General features: G+C 38.1%; 2 protein-coding genes across 2 annotated transcripts; both read right to left on the bottom strand.

Annotated features, from left to right (window-relative positions):
* Window positions 1-963: 963 nt before the first annotated feature.
* Window positions 964-4,440, bottom strand: LOC114526764. Its single transcript, XM_028548290.1, has 5 exons — window positions 3,939-4,440; window positions 3,285-3,848; window positions 2,554-2,879; window positions 2,371-2,504; window positions 964-2,230 (listed from the first exon to the last, which is right to left on the bottom strand). The coding sequence occupies exons 1-5, from the start codon at window positions 4,438-4,440 to the stop codon at window positions 964-966; spliced, it is 2,793 nt and encodes a 930-aa protein (XP_028404091.1).
* A 12,331-nt stretch (window positions 4,441-16,771) lies between these two features.
* LOC114526765 (zinc finger MYM-type protein 1-like) lies at window positions 16,772-17,572 on the bottom strand. The gene has a single exon (XM_028548291.1). It carries the CDS (start codon window positions 17,570-17,572, stop codon window positions 16,772-16,774), a length of 801 nt encoding a protein of 266 aa, XP_028404092.1.
* Between the last annotated feature and the right edge of the window lie 2,244 nt (window positions 17,573-19,816).

Below are 19,816 nucleotides of genomic sequence, written 5' to 3' on the forward strand. Positions count from 1 at the left end.
CTTTGACCAAGATTTTTAAATGCTCTCTCATTTTCTCATTTTCCCTCCATATTTTAAAAACAACATGGCATTCGATAGTTAAAACACTGTTCTTTCATAGTATAAATAGTATTTATATTTATATTCATAAGTTGAAGTTGGATTACCTTTTTTTTGAGACACTCTGCATGAATTAACAATTGATGAGTTCAAAAACAAACAATGTTCAATTGTATATCAGTGTTTTTATACCTCATTATCATCCTTTTTTGACAACATTTAAAAATTCTTCCTTGTTCAATGTTTCCTGTTTAATATTATATCATCTGATATATTTGAATATATTTGAACAATAAAATAATGATTTGGGTAAATAGTGGATAATTGATTTTACATGCTTATTACTTAGCAGCCTTTAAGTCTTCATTGTTTCTTGTGAGATAATATTGTCTGCACTCAACATCAATCACATATAGGTACGTTTTTCAAAAACTAGTTGATACGTTAAGAGGTTCATATTAAAACCATCAATATAAGATGACCAGGTCACATCAATTATATAAAAAGCGTTAGACTCTTTGCTTTTTAGAAACTATTTATTTAAACACAAGTCCCAAGCCTACATAATTCTCATGTTGTCCGCTTGGCTGACTTCTCAATAGTGCACCCACATGCAACCTAATCTGTCAATAGTGCAACCTAATCTGTCCCGTGACTTAATTGATCAACCAATCAAATAAATATAAAGGTCTACTGTTTTCTACATCCAAAGAAAGTCGTTAACTATAGTGAATGTTCATGAATATTGTTCGCAGAGTCTACGTAATTCTTCTCCTTGGATCACTGCTTTCCTCGGTGGTCTCCTTCCTGTGGTCTGATCTTCCGTTTCCAACTCCGTTTCCCTGGTTTCGCCTGTTTCTTCATTTGTGTCTTCGTCCCCTTCTTTATCTGTCGTATCATTGCGTTCAACGATCTCGAACAGTATCAACTTTTGTAATGGTCAATAAACCATGTCTGCGCTCCTCCTTTCGCGAGGACCTTGAGTTTGGCCTCTCTAACCACGCCATCACGCCCCTTCACATGCTGAAGAACTCTTCCCATCCTGCACTGCGCTCGCAGTGAAGGTGGGTCATCTTTGATCAACGCGATATCGCCAACTGTGAGATCTCGCGAACCGGTTTTTCTCCTCCGGTAAAGATTCATCTGTCGCAGCTCGTTTATGTATTCCCTCCGAAACTGTGTCCAACAATCTTTGAGGATTTTCCTCAAATGTTTTAATCGTTGCTTGTACAGTCCGAGGCTCGCCGTGAGTGAAACGTTCATCTCTTTCATCCACTTGCAATAACCGTGCTCATGCATTAGATGGAATGGCGTAAACGGTTCATCCAGATCGTCATCACTGACATACGCCAAGGGCCGATTATTTATTGCGATTTCCACCTCGCACAGAACAGTCTGGAGCTCCTCAAACCTTGTATGCGCCCTCCCGAGTGTCTTCTTCAAGCAGGACTTTACTGACGGTACGAGGCGCTCGTAAAATCCACCCCACCATGGAAACGCTGGGAGAATAAACTGTTGTTTTATGCCTTGACATGACATAAACCGCTTGACCTCTGCCGACTTGAAAGTCTTAAAGTTGTTGTTGATGATAAGATCAGGCACACCCCTCCGAGATACGAATCGTCGGAACCCTCGTAGGAACCCGTCACTTGTCATTGAATACACGAGTTTGAGGTGAATAGCTCTGCTCGTAGCACACTTCAGCAAAAGAATGTATACTTTAACCGTGCCCAAGCCTTCCTTCACAAATAAAGGTCCCGCAAAATCCAAGCCCGTTGCTTGGAACGCGAATCCCGAATGATCGATTCTGGTCTGCGGCAGGTCAGGACATGAAGGAGCACGCATGGGTCTTCCTTGGTACCGTTTGCAAACCACGCACTTTCTGAGGACTTCCTTCACACTCTTTCCTCCTTTCACAATCCAGTAGGTTGCCCATACTCTTGCCAAGGTCGACTCCACTCCATGGTGCATACTGGCTTCATGTGCGTCGTGGATAAGTAAACGTGTGAAGTGGCTCTCTATGCTTCGAAGTATCATTGGGTGCTGTTCTTGGTACTCCAAATGTGAATTGGCAAACCGTTCCTTTAACTGCAGGAGACTGTCATTGTCCTCGTACAAATTCAAAGAAGAACGAAAGTTAGCAAAGTTAGATTGTTCTTTTAACACTGATTGTTCCTCTTTGATCCACTCGCTAATGCGTTGTTGTATTCATCCGCCGTTAGAACACTGTCCGTGATTACTCCCTCTTGCTTGTTCGCTCGCTTTCGTAGATTGTTTAGGTATCTTATGATATAACCGGTGGTGTGAATCAACTTTTTCAATGAGCTATACCTAGTGCAGTCAATGACGGCAACTAATGAACCCGTTTCATCTCGTGTGTTGTTTCGTATTGCAGTGTTGACACTGGCCTCAGTAGAACAGGTTACCGTAACCTCTTCACCAGCATTCCCGCCCAAGAAAAATGACTAATGCAAACAGATTGACCCAACAACAGCGTAGGACCTGTGAACCAACATCCGGAGAAACACTCAACCAAATTATCCTGGTGGGGATATCAGTAGGATTGATTTCTCCTTTAATGAAATTCCATTGGTCACGACCAACAACCTTCCTAATTGAAACAACTCGATTCTCTACCCAAGGTTTCCAGCTTCTTTCTTTTCCCTTTATCCAACACAACGCCATCTCTGAATCCGACCAACAGAATGTTTCGTCCAACTCTACACGACCCCGTATACCACTCACCACCTCATTAATTAACTTGCTCAACAACAAACAGCCTAACAACTCTAACCTGGGAATGGAAAGGGTTTTTAAAGGAGCAACCTTGGTCTTAGCCGCTAGAAAAGACACCTTGACATTTTGTTTGTAAACAGACCTAAGATAAACAACCGCACAGTATACTTGCTTTGAACTATCACAAAAACCGTGAAGTTCAACTCGGTCCGCCGGAGGAAAATTTAAGTGAAAGACAAATCGACCTTGTCTTACTTCCCGGAGAAGTTTTAGTTCCTCTAGAAATTTGTTTCATAATGCCGCAAGGTTTGATGGAATGAGATCATCCCAATCTAATTTGTCCTTGCACAATAATTGAAAAATTGTTTTTATTCTGGCAGTAACCGGAGCAATCAAACCCAATGGATCGTAAATCAAAGCCGATGCACTTAATAAATTGGGCTTTGTTTGATTCATAAGAGCACATTAGCTCACAAAGGAATCAAACTGGAAGACAAACTCATCAGTACGTGTGTCCCACGAAATGCCCAATACACTTTGATTTGGAGTAACTAAATTGGGCAACATTGCTTCAAAATAAGTCATATCCCCTGATGGCTGGGAATCTGGTGTTTCACCCATTGCCGAAGAAATATATTTACGAAGTTCTGGATTGTTAGTTACCCACTTACGTAAATCAAACCCTGCCTCTTGTAGTATAGCTTTGATGGTGTCACATAATTCCTTAGCCGCGCTTACACTATCGCTCCCACTAACTAGATCATCTACGTATAAATCTTCGCCAATACGCTCTACAACTGCATTTGTCGACACATACTTACTGAGGTGGTGTCTTAAAGTCGCATTTAATAGGAATGGGCTACTCGTTAGTCCAAAAACTACCCTTAGAAACTGATAAATTACTATTTTCTCATCTTCCGAATCGAGATCATACCACAAGAACCGCACAAAATCTCTATGTTCACTAGATATAGCGATATTAAGAAATGCTTGCTTTATGTCTGCTAATATACCAATTTTATGAAGCCTAAATCTTAACAGGATGTCAAAAATCTTCGCAATAAGATTGGGTCCTGAGTACAAGCATTCGTTTAGTGAGGGGCCATTAACCTTGCATCAGGCATCGAAAACTGCGCGTATTTTTGTAGTCTGTTTGTCCTCACGCACAACGGGTCTGTGAGGAAGATAATGGGCCCCACCCATCTCCTTAGCAATCTCATGTGAGGGAACGCGTTCAATTATGTCGTTTTTCTCATACTCGCTAAAGATCTCATTATACGCCATGAGAATCCCTTTAGAGGTTAACCTGGGCTTCAGAGCTTTTAAGCATCCTTCACAAACATTAAAATTATCGGATAATGGTTCATGATCTGGCTTGAAAGGCAACTTAGTTACGTATCTGGTCCCGTCATGCCCTATGTCTTGTTTAAACCGGCTGACTACACAGTCTTCTAAAGCACCGACAGCCTCCACCGACCAGAATTTTTCTAGATCCTGTCTTAGTATATCGGTTATCTGTTCACTCTCAGCCGAAGCTCGTAGAATATGGGTCTTAAAACAATGCAGGTCAGAAAGACCTGAACCGATTCTACCACTTAATACCCATCCCACTCTTGTGCCGCATGCTACCGGACCGTGCTTGCTTCTTACAACTTTGCCTGTCATGAAAGTATGGTAGTAATCAACCCCGACTAAAATTCCCACTGGGAGGGTGGCTGAATCACCCTCATAGTCCGCAAATTCTAGATCCTTAAATTCTTCTAAATGATGTGTTATTGAAATAAACTGATTAGTCAGGGGGGTTCAGGGAGCCAGAGCTTCCTTGTCTTTTCCCACGTTGTTTTCCTCACCATACACTGCCTTAATAACAAAATCATCGTTCGAATGTGCTGCGATCCCTCTAACTCTTATGTTTGACATCTCATTTTGCTTTGGCACCGAACGACACATCTTCGCAAAATGACCCTTCTTTTGGCATTTGTAACACTCTTTGCTGTACGCAGGGCATTTTCTCACCTCATGGATTCTGCCACAATTCCTACAAGCTAAATTTGACCTGTCCGTTTTCCCGTCTTTGTTCTGGTCATTTCTGAGGAGCTTACCGCCCTTTGTTGAAGACTGATTCGCCCTTTTATTGTTTTGCTTCAGCCCTTTGTTTACAGCATCGATTTCGCATTCCCCATGGAATAATTTCATCTGTTGCTTAGTGACTTCATGCGAGCGACAAATACCCACAGCTTTATCTAACGATAGTTCAGATCCTTCTCTTAAAAGTCTATCTCTTACTTTGTCTGAATGGATTCCCGCAACTATCTGACTTGTTATCAAATCGTTTTGGAGATTGCCATATTCACACGATGCAGCCAAAGTTTTTAAATCTGTTATGTAATGGTCGACTGATTCCCAAGGATTCTGGCGTCTTGTATTAAATTTGTGTCGCTCTACAATTAGATTTCGTTTGGGCTTACAATATTCATCAAACTTCTTAAACAGAGCCGCTACTGTTATCTCGTCTTCGTCTGTTGGTTCGCCCCTGTCATCGACAACTTTTGGCCAGATCCATGTGTTAAATATTTCTCGTCCTGCTTCGCCGATCGAGAACAGAAAAAACAAATATTTCTCTTTCTCGGTTTTCTTTGCCATCGTGGCGTCTATATACAACTCCATGTTTTGTCTCCATCTTCGCCATGTCTCCGCAACGTTTGTAGCTGCGAAATTCATTTCACTCGGACCTTTTCCCGAGAAACTAAATTCCATCATAAGTTACTCACACCTGACACCATGTAATATTATGTGTACACAATCGGACTAACAAACAACTGACTTTGACTTTATTGTAGTTCTGGTTTATATACACTTAATTAGAAATTCAACTAATTTGAATATACTACAGTTGGTACACATAAGGCTTCCACCATAGTGGATCTTGAGTCCGATTCTTAACCTTAAACTGCACAACGTCCAGCTTTTTAATTTTACTATCATTATCCTGGCCAAATGTCTTAATAAGAACCTTTTCTGATCTGACTGTCTTTAACTGTAGTCTGGCTCTAACCTTAGCTGAGATGTAAGAGCGCTGACTGCCACTATCGAATAAAATCCTATTGCTAATCTCAAAATCAGTATCCTCTACCAAGCATACATGTACCCTAGCCGTTTGTAACAATATACCCTGTTGGTCACAGCCAGTATGACCTACAAATTCACTTCCTCCCTGACCTTTGCTATCCTCATCATCCTTACTTGGATCCCGTTCCGGCAAGGTTGTTCCGCAGATGGAAATGTGGTGTTTACCTTTAATACATCGTCTACAAACATAGGTTGACTTACAATTTTTTGCAATGTGTCTCGAATCCAAACAAATGAAACACCTTCCCTTTTGTCGCAAAATGTCTTTCCGAGACTGGTGATTAGAAACTTTAGTACATTTTGATGGGAATGTCCCCCCTCATTACAGTATAAACACGGGGCTTTGCCGGTTTGACTCAACAACCCACTTGCGATATAGGGCTCTCTATTCCTAAAATGTTGCGATTTATTTCTCAGCGAAGAACTACAATCTTCCTTAGCCCTAAGCTCATTGTTGAAAAACTCCATAACCTTATCTAGGTTCCACACCTTCCCACAAAACTGTCTTGAAATAATCATGTTAATTTCATCAGGCAAACAATCTTTTAAAATTGGTATAAGTAGGGAACCATACCCACTGGTGTCAAGCTTTAGAGATTTCAAATTCCGTACACAATTTTCAACGTGATTGCACGAGGTCCTAAGTTCTTTCACGTTGTCCGCCGAATTAATTTTATTAAGTTTAAGTAAAGATTCCATATGCGCGGAAATGAGCATCTGTTCATTCCCAAATATATCCTTTAATACCTGGATAGCCTCTTCATAATTCTCTGATGTCAAAGTTAACCCCGATATAGCGGAAAGGGCCTCCCCTTTCAAACAACCTTTCAAATAGTTAAATTTATCTATATCACTAATAGTCAGATTATTATGAATCGAAACTTGGTATTGATCCCAGAATCCCTGCCAATCTAAAAGTTTCCTCGTAAACTCACGTAATGCTAATTTTGGCAATTTACAATGCGCGCCCCTTCTGCTTGTATCTAAGCCAGCTGTGTGTAAAGAGAAATTTGCGCTACTATCACTAAGACTTTGTGTGCGTTTAATTTTTTTCGAGTTTTAGATCCGCCTTTGCCAAAACTTGATAACTAGGTTCTACCTCTTTCATGTGATTAAGAATTTCTAGCCCGATGTCCTCAGGATAAACTAAGGATAAAATTTCATTATGGACAGTTGCCAACTGCTCGACAAGGCTTGTCACACTGTTTCTTAATCCGAGGAGTTTAGATTGCTCACAGTCACCGTCTTCTGAAGTTACATAACCATTTAATTCAATTAAAAGAGTTTTTAAATACGTGCTAAGACCAATGTGTCTGCCTTTAGCCCTTGCTAGCTTTTCCGTCATCTTAACATATAAAATATCAGATACCGACTTCACAGATCACAACACTATACACTCAGACAAGACACACCGTTACACACACATGACACAAGAAATATACATCATATATATTACACATTAAAAGAAACGAACGTTGCGCAACTACCGTTACCCCCTTTTCACTACGACAAGACCAAAAAAAGTTTACAACAAGAAAGAGTTTACCTCCACACTGCCACATATGCTCTCACCGCTCACGAAGGACACACTGTTGCCGACTTTAACACACTATTGGTATCTTTTTCTCTTTTCTCCCGCGTGTTTGTTATGATCTTTGGATGCGTCCCATATCAGGCTCCATGTAAAAAGCGTTTGCTTTTTAGAAACTATTTATTTAAACACAAGTCCCAAGCCTACATAATTCTTATGTTGTCCGCTTGGCTGCACCTAGCTCAATAGTGCACCCACGTGCGATAGTGCAACCTAATCTGTTCCGTGACTTAATTGATCAACCAATCAAATAAATTTAAAGGTCTACTGTTTTCTACAAATTACATGACCTTTAGTAAAAGGTTATAATATTGTGGTTATTCATGTGCCAATTTGTAATGTGTTAAATCCTGTTGGTAGTCCCCCCAAAAGCTCCATTGATCGACTTAAGCACAGGGTGCTTCACTAATTACTAATTTTTTTGGGATAAATTTTGAACAGATTCCAAAGCTCAATGCTATACTTTCTGGGCCATTTCTCAGTAAAGATATGTCTATTTTGTAATTCATAGCTACAACTTGTTTATTATTACACACTTGAAGTTGATCATCTGTTATTCCATCAAGAAGAATCAACACACTGAAGTCAACAACTTTAGTTGGTAAATGGCGAAAAGTTGAAAGCATCCAAATTTGCGTTTACCTTTATTTTGTCAGGGGTAGGTAAGCTGCTCATTGTTTTGTAATAGCCATTGTAACTTTTGTTAACATTACACTATCTCACCTGAAAAGGTATTTAACAGGACCAAGGCAAGAAAAATAAGTACAGCCGGCTGCATGTGAACAAAAGTCAGCAACCTTATTCTCCAACATCTGGTATCAATTTTCTCACCTAGAAGTTTGATTGTATTTCCACTGGCTTCCTCGGAGAAGAGAAATAAATGAGACCGGATTTCCAGCAGCCGGCGCAGTTTTGGTCGCATGAGAATTTTCTATTTTGTTTGTTTTGTATTATAAAATCACAACATTGATGCATCATTGCATGATAAATTGTGAAAATATGTATAATATGAGGAAATATTGTTTATAATTCTTGTGAAAAGTGACCGATCTAAGAGGTCCGTTTTGCTAATGTGGCCATGATTAGCGGCTATTAGGGCCTGAATTCTATTTGTAGCCACTTAATAATAACTTCGCACCAAATGTGGTATAACAACTTCCTAAATAGACAAAAAAAAACGCTTCTCCTTATAGGTCAAAACGTTGAGAACTGTTTCTTTGTCCGGACGGAGACCCTTAGGTCGAGAAGTGTTTTTTTTTGTCTATTTCAGTAGACAGTTGTTACACCACATTTGATGCAAAGTTATTCTTAAATGGATACGGTAATTGTTAAGACAAACATTAACTCATTGCCGTCCGATCAGGTGACATTTCGAACTGGTTTGCTGATTATAACTTGCGATTCCTGTTCGAATACTTGACCGATTTTAACAAAAATAGAAGCGATTTAGAGAAGAAATTCTCCTCGGTAGATACATGTTTTTTTTTATATTGATATGTTGTCAATTCGCTAAGATATTCACTTTAAAGTGCATGTGCTTTTTATATTATTCAATATTGCACATCAAAGCGGCCTAATCCTTAAAATATTGCCCAAAATGCAAAGAAACACCCGTTGTGGTGGTTTAGTTCACATATTCAGGATTATTTTTATATCTTTAGCGTCAAAATCGAGCTTTTAGAAGATTTTTGCCAATTTTTTATATAAACATACATTGATGATATGAATTTGCGTCACTGGCGATATTATTTCACAATAATAAAAATATCGAAAAAAATTTCGGGCAAAAAAAGCCGAAAATCTGCCCCCTTGGTCCAATTTTACGCTAGAAATCGATTTCCGGGGTCAAATTTACCCTAGGGGGGATGCATTAGGGAGTTTTGTCACGTTTTCCAACCGCATGACAACATTCCGAGCATGCGGTAAGCACGTGCTTAGCAACAATGATCGCTTAGAACTTTTAAAATGCTATTTTCTCCGCTTCTTTTGCACATCCTACCCCAACAATTACTCAGAATTATAACAGAATGATAGTATGTAAAATTCAGACATTTTAAAGAACACAGAGAACAAAAAAAGCGAGAAAATACTGAATTTCTAAAGTATATGGTTGCTATGGGGAGTAAATTGAGATAACAAGGCAACCTATTATTTTGATTCATGTTTTGACTTATAATACAAATGCAGTTTATTACTACATGCAGGTTTGAAAATACCATTTAAATCGTCTTTTCAAGCTCTATCGTTTGGTGTTATTCCTGGGTCTTTAGCCCAAATACTCGCTGAGATATTTAAGTTTTGCTTTTCTTAACAATATTGTCAGGAGCAATAGTGACCAGACGGGAGTGAGTCAAATGACGGGAGTGAGTCAATAGTGACCAGACGGGAGTGAGTCAAATGACGTCAGTCTATCTATGAACATGTGTCATGATCACATGAACACTAGCAGTATAAAGTTTTGTTTCATGTAGTTGTTAAGTTAGTTGGAACTGTTCAAGTAGTTGAACTGTTGTAGTCAACTCCAGTACTTGTAAGTTGTATACGTTTTCGTTAATAAATATTGTTATATATAAGTCTTCCACCGTCATGAGTTTAACAGGTTATGGGCCCAGTCACAGTCATGGCCGCTTATTGTTCGACGGTGATGAACGAAAGTATGAGTTATGGGAAGTAAAGTTTCTAGGGTATCTGAGGCTCGAAAAATCAAGCGATACCATACATTACATAAACCAACAGAAGGCCAGAGATTCATTGTCAACATGACTTTAGCACCTTTGCAAATGAAAAGACATGGCTGAAGTCCAAACATTTGCTGTGGACTTATATGCTTTACCTTATCACTTGAATGTCTCGCATTTATTACAGCTATAGGCTGATTCAATTGAGTTAATTGCTCATAATTATAAAAAAAAAATATTGTTGGAGCTTCCTTGTGAGTAATAATTACTTTCAAATCTTCTCGAATTTTTAACCAATAAGAAGGACTACCAGTGATATTACTAACATATCTTGAGAGTTTGGACATAAACATGGAAGAATTGTTAGCATTTGTCATGTCTCGCAGCTCATCAATTGTAAGGTGGGCCTCTGCAGGATTTTGCTTAAGAAAAATTGCAGATTGTTGTAATGTTCGTTGTCTTTGAATCATATTGAGTGCCCAATAAGAAAATCTTGGATGTGATGCAAACCTGTATACCCATTTACCTTCAATATTCTGTGCAAACTTAATAAGATGTTGTACCTTACTTAAAAACGAAATCTCACATAACAAACCCGGATTAGTTGGGTCACCTTTACTGTCAGGAAACAATGCAGGGAAGGCCATTGTTGCCAGAAATGGTGTAGTATATTCGTTTAATGGGTCATTGCTGATTGAAGGCCATTTTATCTTTGCATTACCCAAACATGTTTTTATAGCATCATTCTCTAGCTGATCATTGATATTTGTAGGTAAAAAACTACTGGTTGGTGTCTCATGATTGAAAACTTGCTCTAAATCATTACCCTTGTTTATGTCAGCAGATTTTATTTTTTCATTAATATTGTTCAATTCATTAGGTGGTGTTTCTACCAGCCTCAAGTCATTGGGCACACCATTGCAAGGCAATTTGTCAAGTGTACTCCTATCAATACAAATATCATGATATAACGGGTTGTGTTTAACCAGCCAAAACAAAGCTTTTTCAACCTTATGCTTTCTAACAACCACATCTCTAAAATTATTATTATTTCCTTTCATTGTCACAATAATCATTGGGATATTTTTTGGACATCTGGGCAAAGATTGAGCTAATTCTTCAACCTTTTGTGGCAAGTTAATACAATGACCACTATAGCCCTCCCACATTGGTAAAAACTTTCATAATAGGCAGTGCACGGGCAAGAAGCATTTCTTCAATTTGGGTTAAATTCTGCAACTCAGTAGGCACAGAAGAGGGTATCATAAAATTTTGTGCTGAAAACTTTTTTGGAACCTTTTTATCTCTAGAACATCTACTGCAAGTATAGTTGGATGAAGGTTTCAATTTTGCATTCAAAGGCCATGCTTCCTGACATATTACACAATGATGAATAGCAAACTGAATGGATTTATGAAATTTAGCATTATTCTCCTCAGCATGAATAGAAATAACAGGTTGACTACTTTGACACACCTTAAGTGGTTCAGTCTTTTCAGAATCCATGTTAAACTCCTGTTTGCTGCATGAAATAGGAGACTGACCTTTTTTGTTGGTATTAGATGTAATTTTTTTGGATTTCTCAGAGACAGCGGTTTTAATAATTGTGCCATATGTGTTTTTGTTCATAGCAGTGCCATAACTGCCATTGCACACTTCATTATTGTTACAGGTTCTATTCTCTAAAGTTTTTATTTTGCAAAAAGGTTTATTTTGTGAAATACAATCATGTTTGACTTTTGAAGAGCCTTCACTTTCTCTTTGAGAACAAGATTCATTTTGTGGGGCTCTGTCATGCATGGTAGAACACACATCAAGTACAACATCATAATGCACCCTATTCGTATGCTTTAAATAAATTGCACATTTATTCTTAGGGGAAGAACCATCCAACATTGACCTTGAAAATTTTTGCCATGTAAAACGTTCACCCGTTTTAGTATAAACATAAATATCAGTACTAAGCATTGATGATGCAGCAAAAATCTCAATGTCACTACCCCATACACCATCATTTGTCATGTTACTGTGTTCAAAATATGAATTAATAGACATATTCATGTGTGGCACCAATAAATTTTCAATATTAGTCATATGGTGAACTATTTTATGGCGGATAATGTAGTGATACAGTTTGCTACCTGTTATAACAAAAGATAATGCACGAAACAGGCAATTTCCATCACCTTGTATTGGTTGCAAGTCAAGGGGTGTCTCAAGACCATTTAGTTTGTCATCACCATATGATATATTATAAATCAATGGCAAATTAACTAAAGAACATAGATGTTCTTGTGTGGTTTTGTCAATAGGGTTAAAGTTGAATGAAGTAGCTAAATTCTGTGAACTTTTATCTATCACACAGTCAATAGTATTATCATGGCTACTGGTCTCAAAGGCAGACTGCTTACTCATACTTAATCGTGGTATCTTGGTTACAGGTTCATATAAAGTTGAACAGTCTTCAACTACAGAAACATGCTTTCTTTTTATTTGAGAACGAGATTCATTTTTTAGGGTTGCCCCACGCATGGTAGAACACACATCAAATACAACATCATAATGCACCCCATTCGTATGCTGTAAATAAATTGCACATTTATTCTTAGGGGAAGAACCATCCAACATTGACCTCGAAAATTTTTGCCACGTAAAACGTTCACCCGTTTTAGTATAAACATAAATATCAGTACTAAACATTGATGCAGCAGCAAAAATCTCAATGTCACTACCCCATACACCATCATTTGTCATGTTACTGTGTTCAAAATATGAACTCAAAGACATATTCATGTGTGGCACTAATAGGTTTTCAATATCGGTCATATGCTGCAGTATTTTATGGCAGATAATGTTGTGATACATTTGCCTACCTGTTACAATGTAAGAAAAGGCACGAAACAGACAATTCCCATCACCATTTATACTATACAGTTTAGAAGGCTGCTCAAGGCATTTTCTTAACCCAGACTGGAGTTCACATATTAAAGGTAAATTTATAGTTTTACACATGAATGCTTGTGAACATCTGTCCAAAGGGGTGAACCTAAAACCCTCTGTCAATTTTATATTCATATTGACAACATGCGAACAGTGTATATACTTATTCAATAATGATACAGTCACTACTTACAGTCACTGCAGACTTCTTATACCTTTAATACGCTGTCTTCAACAAATGCGCTTCAACAAATGCAAACGTCTAATATAAACAAAATATTAAATTACTGAAATGCATGTACAGTATTCACTATTCACAGTGTCAAAACATGAAATAAACCTTTATAAAACTGGCTAAACTTGAACTGTAAAAACGAGTGTTTAAAGTAAACACAACAACACATGTATTAAAACGAGGCGCAGTTATTACACCAAAACAAATTATTACAAACACAAGTCAGTAAACCACCCTGAGAACAATGCTCAAGAATGTCTTGAACACTCAATCACAGAGTGTTCAAAATATCAATATTTAATGAAATAAATTTATATAGCCTTGCACAAAATATCTAAAAAACAAAAAAGAGGAATTCTATGTAGTATCACACTAAGGCCGTGGGAATGAAGTCTCTGATTTGCGTTCACCACCCGCGTACTCCAGAAACTACCGCATAAAAAATTCACAAAATAAATCATTCGAAAAAATAGCTAGTCATTAGAAAAATTTCACGTTTCAAATCGCCCAAACAGCAGTAAAACGGCCTAAAACATTGTCGCCTGTATTCTAAAAGCTCACTCACACTCACACTCATTGAGTGGGAGATCTTAATCTTCTCATAACGTTTCAATGGCCGTATTTCGAGCCGAATAGAGGCTTAATTTACAGCGATTTATGTTATATCTTTCCATCTATTGAGAGAAAACTTTCTCATTGACCAGCATTAACAAAATTTATATGTCACACTCAAGGAGTGTGAGTGTGAGTGAGCTTTTTGAATACAGGCGTGTATCTGTAGTTTGATATAAACTTCGCATAATATTTTGGTGCCTCCAAGGAAACTTTAAGAATATTTAAGGGCATTTTACGAGAAAAAGAGGAAATTTGGATTTGAAAGTGGAAGCAGTGAAAGATGAAAAAATGCCGCATGGGATTTAAAAATTTAGTGAACGCAAATCAGAGACTTTCATTCCCATAGCCTAAAAAGGCACTTCCTAACACAAGAATAAGAACGTAGTATTAAACATAATTTCACACGGCACAAGCCAAATATTCAGAACATGCATTTTTTTTGTACCGTTTGCTATGCATACAAACAGGAAAAGAAGAAACTAGATACGAGAGGGGAACAAGGAATATTTGTAGGGTACGATAAGGGAAGTCCAGCTTATCTAGTATACTTTCCCCAAACCGAAACTATTAAACGTTGCCGCATTCTGCGTTTTTCTGATAAATTTGAAATTGTAAGCGATACCCCAAAACAAGCACAAGCAATGACTAAAGAACCAATGATTGGCGAAAACCTTGTTCTAAAATTGCATAAATCGTTGTATGGTTTGAAACAAAGCAGTCGTAATTGGAATAGTGTGTTACCCTCTTATCTAACAAGTGAGGGTTTTATTCAGTCGGAATCTGACAATTGCATTTATGTTAAGGTAGAAAGTAGTGCAACTACAATCCTAATAGTTTGGGTAGACGATATTCTAGTAGCTTCCAATAGTACAGACAGTTTAACACAGGTGAAGAGAAATCTAGGAGACAGTTTCAAATGAAAGACCTAGGTGTGTTGTTGTGGTTTTTAGGAATAGAATTTAACTGTACAGAAGGCACTATTAAGATGAGTTAGACTAAATACATAGAGAAAGTCCTATCTAGATTCGTAATGCAAAACATATAGATGTACAATATCATTTTGTAAGATCTGAGACTGAGAAACATTTGTTAAAAGTAATGTATGTTCCATTGAATGATAATTTGGCTGACGTATTTACGAAGCCAGTCACAGGATCAAAAATGAAAGTATTTCTGAAACGTATCCTAGCAGAGTAAACTCAATTTTTGTAAATAGTTATATTTCTATCAATGTTAATATTATATGTTTAAGTTTTATGAACACGTGTCATGATCACATGAACACTAGCAGTATAAAGTTTTGTTTCATGTAGTTATTACGTTAGTTGGAACTGTTCAAGTAGTTGAACTGTTGTAGTTGACTCCAGTACTTGTAAGTTGTATAAGTTTAGTTAATAAATATTGTTATATATAAGTCTTCCACCGTTACGAAATTAGATCTCATTATAACAGGGGCGGCGCCAGCCGCCCAAGCGTGGGGGGGACTTTTCGACCGCCGAAGGCTGGAGAAAACTAGGGGGGTCCGGGGGCATGCTCCCCCGGAAAATTTTGAAATCTAGAGTCTCTTAAATGCGTTTTCCTGCGTTTTGGGAAGTCTTTTTTTCTGAAAACCTATGCCACTTAAGCCTAAAAATAAGATGACCAGCTTTCTACAAAGAGTTAAGAATGAGTTAAATCTTTCACAAAACTTTTAAAACTGTATTGAATTTACGTTATATGTAAGTAAATAAGATATGATCTACATAAACAATTTAAAGAACAGAGTTTAAGTGCATAGTCGTATCCATGTCTACAGTGGAAGCTTTCGAGGCTTTGCCAGCTTAAATATTTCCACTAATTTGCTGAGTTCTATATTTGCTGCCACATCTCGTTCACAGCTTATCTGGACTAGATCCTCAAGTCTCTGGTGACATGGGAGCTCGCAAATAATTGTTTATAATTTTTACTTTGCTATGTGTGCGCTCACATGATGCCACTGTTACTGGCAAGGTAGCCACGATCTTAATGACTTCGAACAAGTCGGGATAAAGATGGTGTAGGTCATCATCGCTGAAAACATCGAGCAATGAGGGCAAACAGACCCAAGGTGTAACTGGAGAATTTTCATTGAGGCCTTTCTCTTTTCTTTCCTTTACTTGGTGTTTTTTATATGCATTCTTCCAATCATCACACTGCTTCGATTTTGAAAATAGTAGGAATTGTTGACCAACACGATGACTGCTACGCTTATAGAACTGAGCTATCTTCTCAACTTTAGGGACATTTTCTTCAGTTAGGTTTCGTGGATGGAAGGTTGCAGAAAGACTAATCATTTCACACGCTGTTTCAGAAAAGCGTTTGTTCAGCTCACTTTGTATCTTGTCCAAGAAAGGAAAATACAGTTTTCTTTTAAAACAATCTAACGCTGATTCGCCATCTGGTCGGTTGTTTTGCAGAGTAGACATATCTAAAATGGATTGGCCATCAGCAAGGTGGGTGGGGAGTCTTCGGCGGCGTTTGGTTTGCGAGGCTGTTGGACTTGCATCACTAAAACTAACATCAAGGACTTCGCTGCCCCATTTTTCGGCAAATGAATTGGCTTCTTTTATAAACAAGTCGAACTGTTCATCAGTGCGAAAAGATGCAATCGTTGCTTTCAGATCCTGAATAGCAGTAACTCCTGATGTTAGATCCATGTCTTCTCTCTGCAAATATTCTGAGGCATGTGTGCTAAGAGAAAAGCACTTCACTAAGATTTGACATGCAGCTACAAATCGAAAGGGGATTAAACGCACAAGTAATCCGGTTGCAACGCTGTCGTTGTTCTGCTCAGACTCTTCCTTGAACATAGATAAAAGTGCTGGATATACATTCATCAATAACTTCCAAGTTATCAGTGCGCGCAGTCCATCTGGTATCAGAAAATGAGTGCAGAGCAGTCTTGCCTGAGGTAATGCCATTCGCTTTCAAATGGTTTTCATATCTTTTGTGACTCTTAGGCGACCCTTCCATATAGCGATAAATGTCCCCGATTGTCGTAAAGATTTCTTTGACTAAAGGAATCGTTTCCACACTTTGTTCAAGAACAAGATTAAGCTTATGGGCAAAGCAATGAAAATAGATTGAAAACTCAGCTCCAGCTTCCGTCAAATGCCGTTGCACTCCCTCGTCCTTGCCGGACATATTTGCAGCACCGTCAAAGCCTTTACCAATGAGATCTATTAATGAAAGTCTGAGGTCTTTCATAATGTCTACGATCACCTCAGCTAAAGAACGCCCCTTTAAGCTGGACACCCTCACAAGCCTGATACACCTCTCAGTTATCTTAAAATCTGTTACATATCGCAATATAACGGACATGAAGGCCTTTTTGTGAGAGGTAACCTCATCACACTGGATGGAGAAATATTTTGCCGATCGGACTTCATTACAGATGACTTCAGTAATGAGGTTGCTAAGAATACTGATCATCTCATTTTGACTCACATGGGAAAAATACAAGACATTCTTGGGATGCGTATCCATCCATTTCCTCAAGGGGGCGTGGTACTTGGAAAGAAATTGAAGCTCTTCAAGGAAATTGCCTTTGTTTTTTGAATCATACGACTCGTCATGACCACGGAAGGACATATTCTGTTTAGCCAAATGTCTAACAACGTCGAAAATCGTTTCAACGATTTCTCGGTTTTCTTTTCTCTAATGCTCCTTTCTTTCTCTTACTGCTTCCGCTTCCCTGTTCAATTGCACGTCGATTGGCGTTGCTGATTTGAGTGAATGAATGCGCTCTGTTGAAAGCGTATGCATCCGCGAGTTAGCATGTTTGCTTAGCTTTCCCTTTTCTCCGGTAGCATTCTTCCAATTTCTGAAGCCAGTCTTTGTGAACGCATCATCCGAACTGCCGACTGTAAGAATTGGTTATATCATGCTTAAATAAGTATCGTGCTTAAGTATTCGCAGTTGCGTGATTCGGGTACTTGCGTGATTCGGGTACTTGCGTGATTCGCGTATAGCATAATTGAGAGGATCACACTATATACTGTATTAATACTGTATACATATATCAACATAATAATCTTTTATTTAATATCACAAATATATATAAATATGTATATATAAGTATATTCTTACCAAGTTGGCCAAAACATCTACAAGAAAAACAAAAGCGGCATCTTTAGCGACCGAATATTCTAGCCAAGAATATTCTTCGTACCATTTCTTCTGAAACTTAAAGTTTCTTCCCCCTATTGGCGATGGTGGAAAGTCTATGGCGGGTCTCACCGGTCCAGACTCAAGAATAAAGGCTCTATTTGCCTCACACACATTTTCATTCGATGGATCTCTCCCTTCAAACATATTTATTCTCTATATACTTTCGTAACTTGTTCACTTGCGTGCCGACGAGCTAATAAGCATATGTTGCGCTAGCCAAGGAGACCTACATAAATCAACACTTTCGGGAGAACAATTTCCGACATGCTTAATTGCAAAATAACTTATTAAATTTGGATAATATACGATTCAATCAATCATTGCTTTATCTTGTGCAAAAAAACGCCTGAAGCAGCTCTAAAGTTCAAGAGGTCGTTAAGGTATATAATTAAAAATGCCACAACCTTGTGTCTCTTGTTTCGTATAAAATATTGCTAATATATAAATAAAACCACAACATTGCCCCCCCCTTATTTCTCATCGGTTATGAGCGAATTAGAAAATTGATTTGGAGGTGGACTGGGGGGGACATGTCCCCCCCAGTCCTCCCCGTGGCGCCGCCTCTGCATTATAAAACAAGATAGCGGATATATCGCGATAGCCGATTTTTTTTTGTCGCCAATATCTTGCGAAGGAAGATAAACAAATTTTGTAAAAAGGCTCTATAAAATTGTGCTTCTTGTGCCAGGGAAGTATACTTGGCTCCATCCTGTTTATAATTTACATCAACGATCTGCCAAATTGTATTGAAAATACAATGCGGGCAGAGCGTAACTAGGGCGTTAATTTTTTTTGGCGAGGTGTGATATTCGTATATTCTGTTCCACCCGACGGATTTCTTTTGAAGACACGTATGCGTCGGGCAGAACAGAATATATGATCGACCCCCAATTAACGTTGCAGTTACGTCCCTGTTCCTAAAATTTTTGCTGATGAAAATTTAAAGCCAGGTTACAGTCGCTTTTGCGCATGAGCGAGCTTTGCTTACATTTTTTGTTTTGGTCCTAATCCATTTCATTTGCACAACATGAAACTAAATTAAAATGGAGGATGCATCAGGAGTGGAGCTTTATAAAACGATTCAAAAATTGTCTTTTAAATGGCAAGGAATTCCATCTTTTGAAAAACTACTATTCGAGGATATATCTTGGGTCACCTCAGCATTTTTTGTGCGTGATCGTTTATAATGAAACATTCAAAAGAAGCCCATAAACTTATCGGTGTTTTTGTTGCATCCTTTGGTTTTAGAAAGAGCGAAATTTCTACAGTTTACAAACTAAATCTTCTGTAGTTTTTTCTAAACACATGCATCGAAGGAGATGGGAGAGCAGCAGTGACCAGCTGGTAAGTTTGTAGAGATTTTGTTTTAATTTGAAACAGAAAAACTGCATATAAATGAAGTAATGTTTACTATGATTGTTTGATTATTAAATTTGGATAAAGGATGATAGTGAGCTCATTTCAAGTGAAATTAGAAGTTTATATAATACATCTGCCTGACCTTCATACTACATTGTTATTGCAGGATTCAAAATCATGCTCTAATTAAAACCTGTGAGATGAGCAAGACAATCATGTTGCAAGGAAGGGGCTATAGATAGAATTTGGTGAAGATGACAAATAATGAATTCCCAGGTAAAACTATCAACCATACCAGAAAGTGTT

The sequence above is a fragment of the Dendronephthya gigantea genome, unplaced genomic scaffold (genome assembly GCF_004324835.1).
Source record: "Dendronephthya gigantea isolate DGI-Jeju-01 unplaced genomic scaffold, DenGig_1.0 000041F, whole genome shotgun sequence".
In the NCBI taxonomy this organism is placed as follows: Eukaryota; Metazoa; Cnidaria; class Anthozoa; order Malacalcyonacea; family Nephtheidae; genus Dendronephthya; species Dendronephthya gigantea.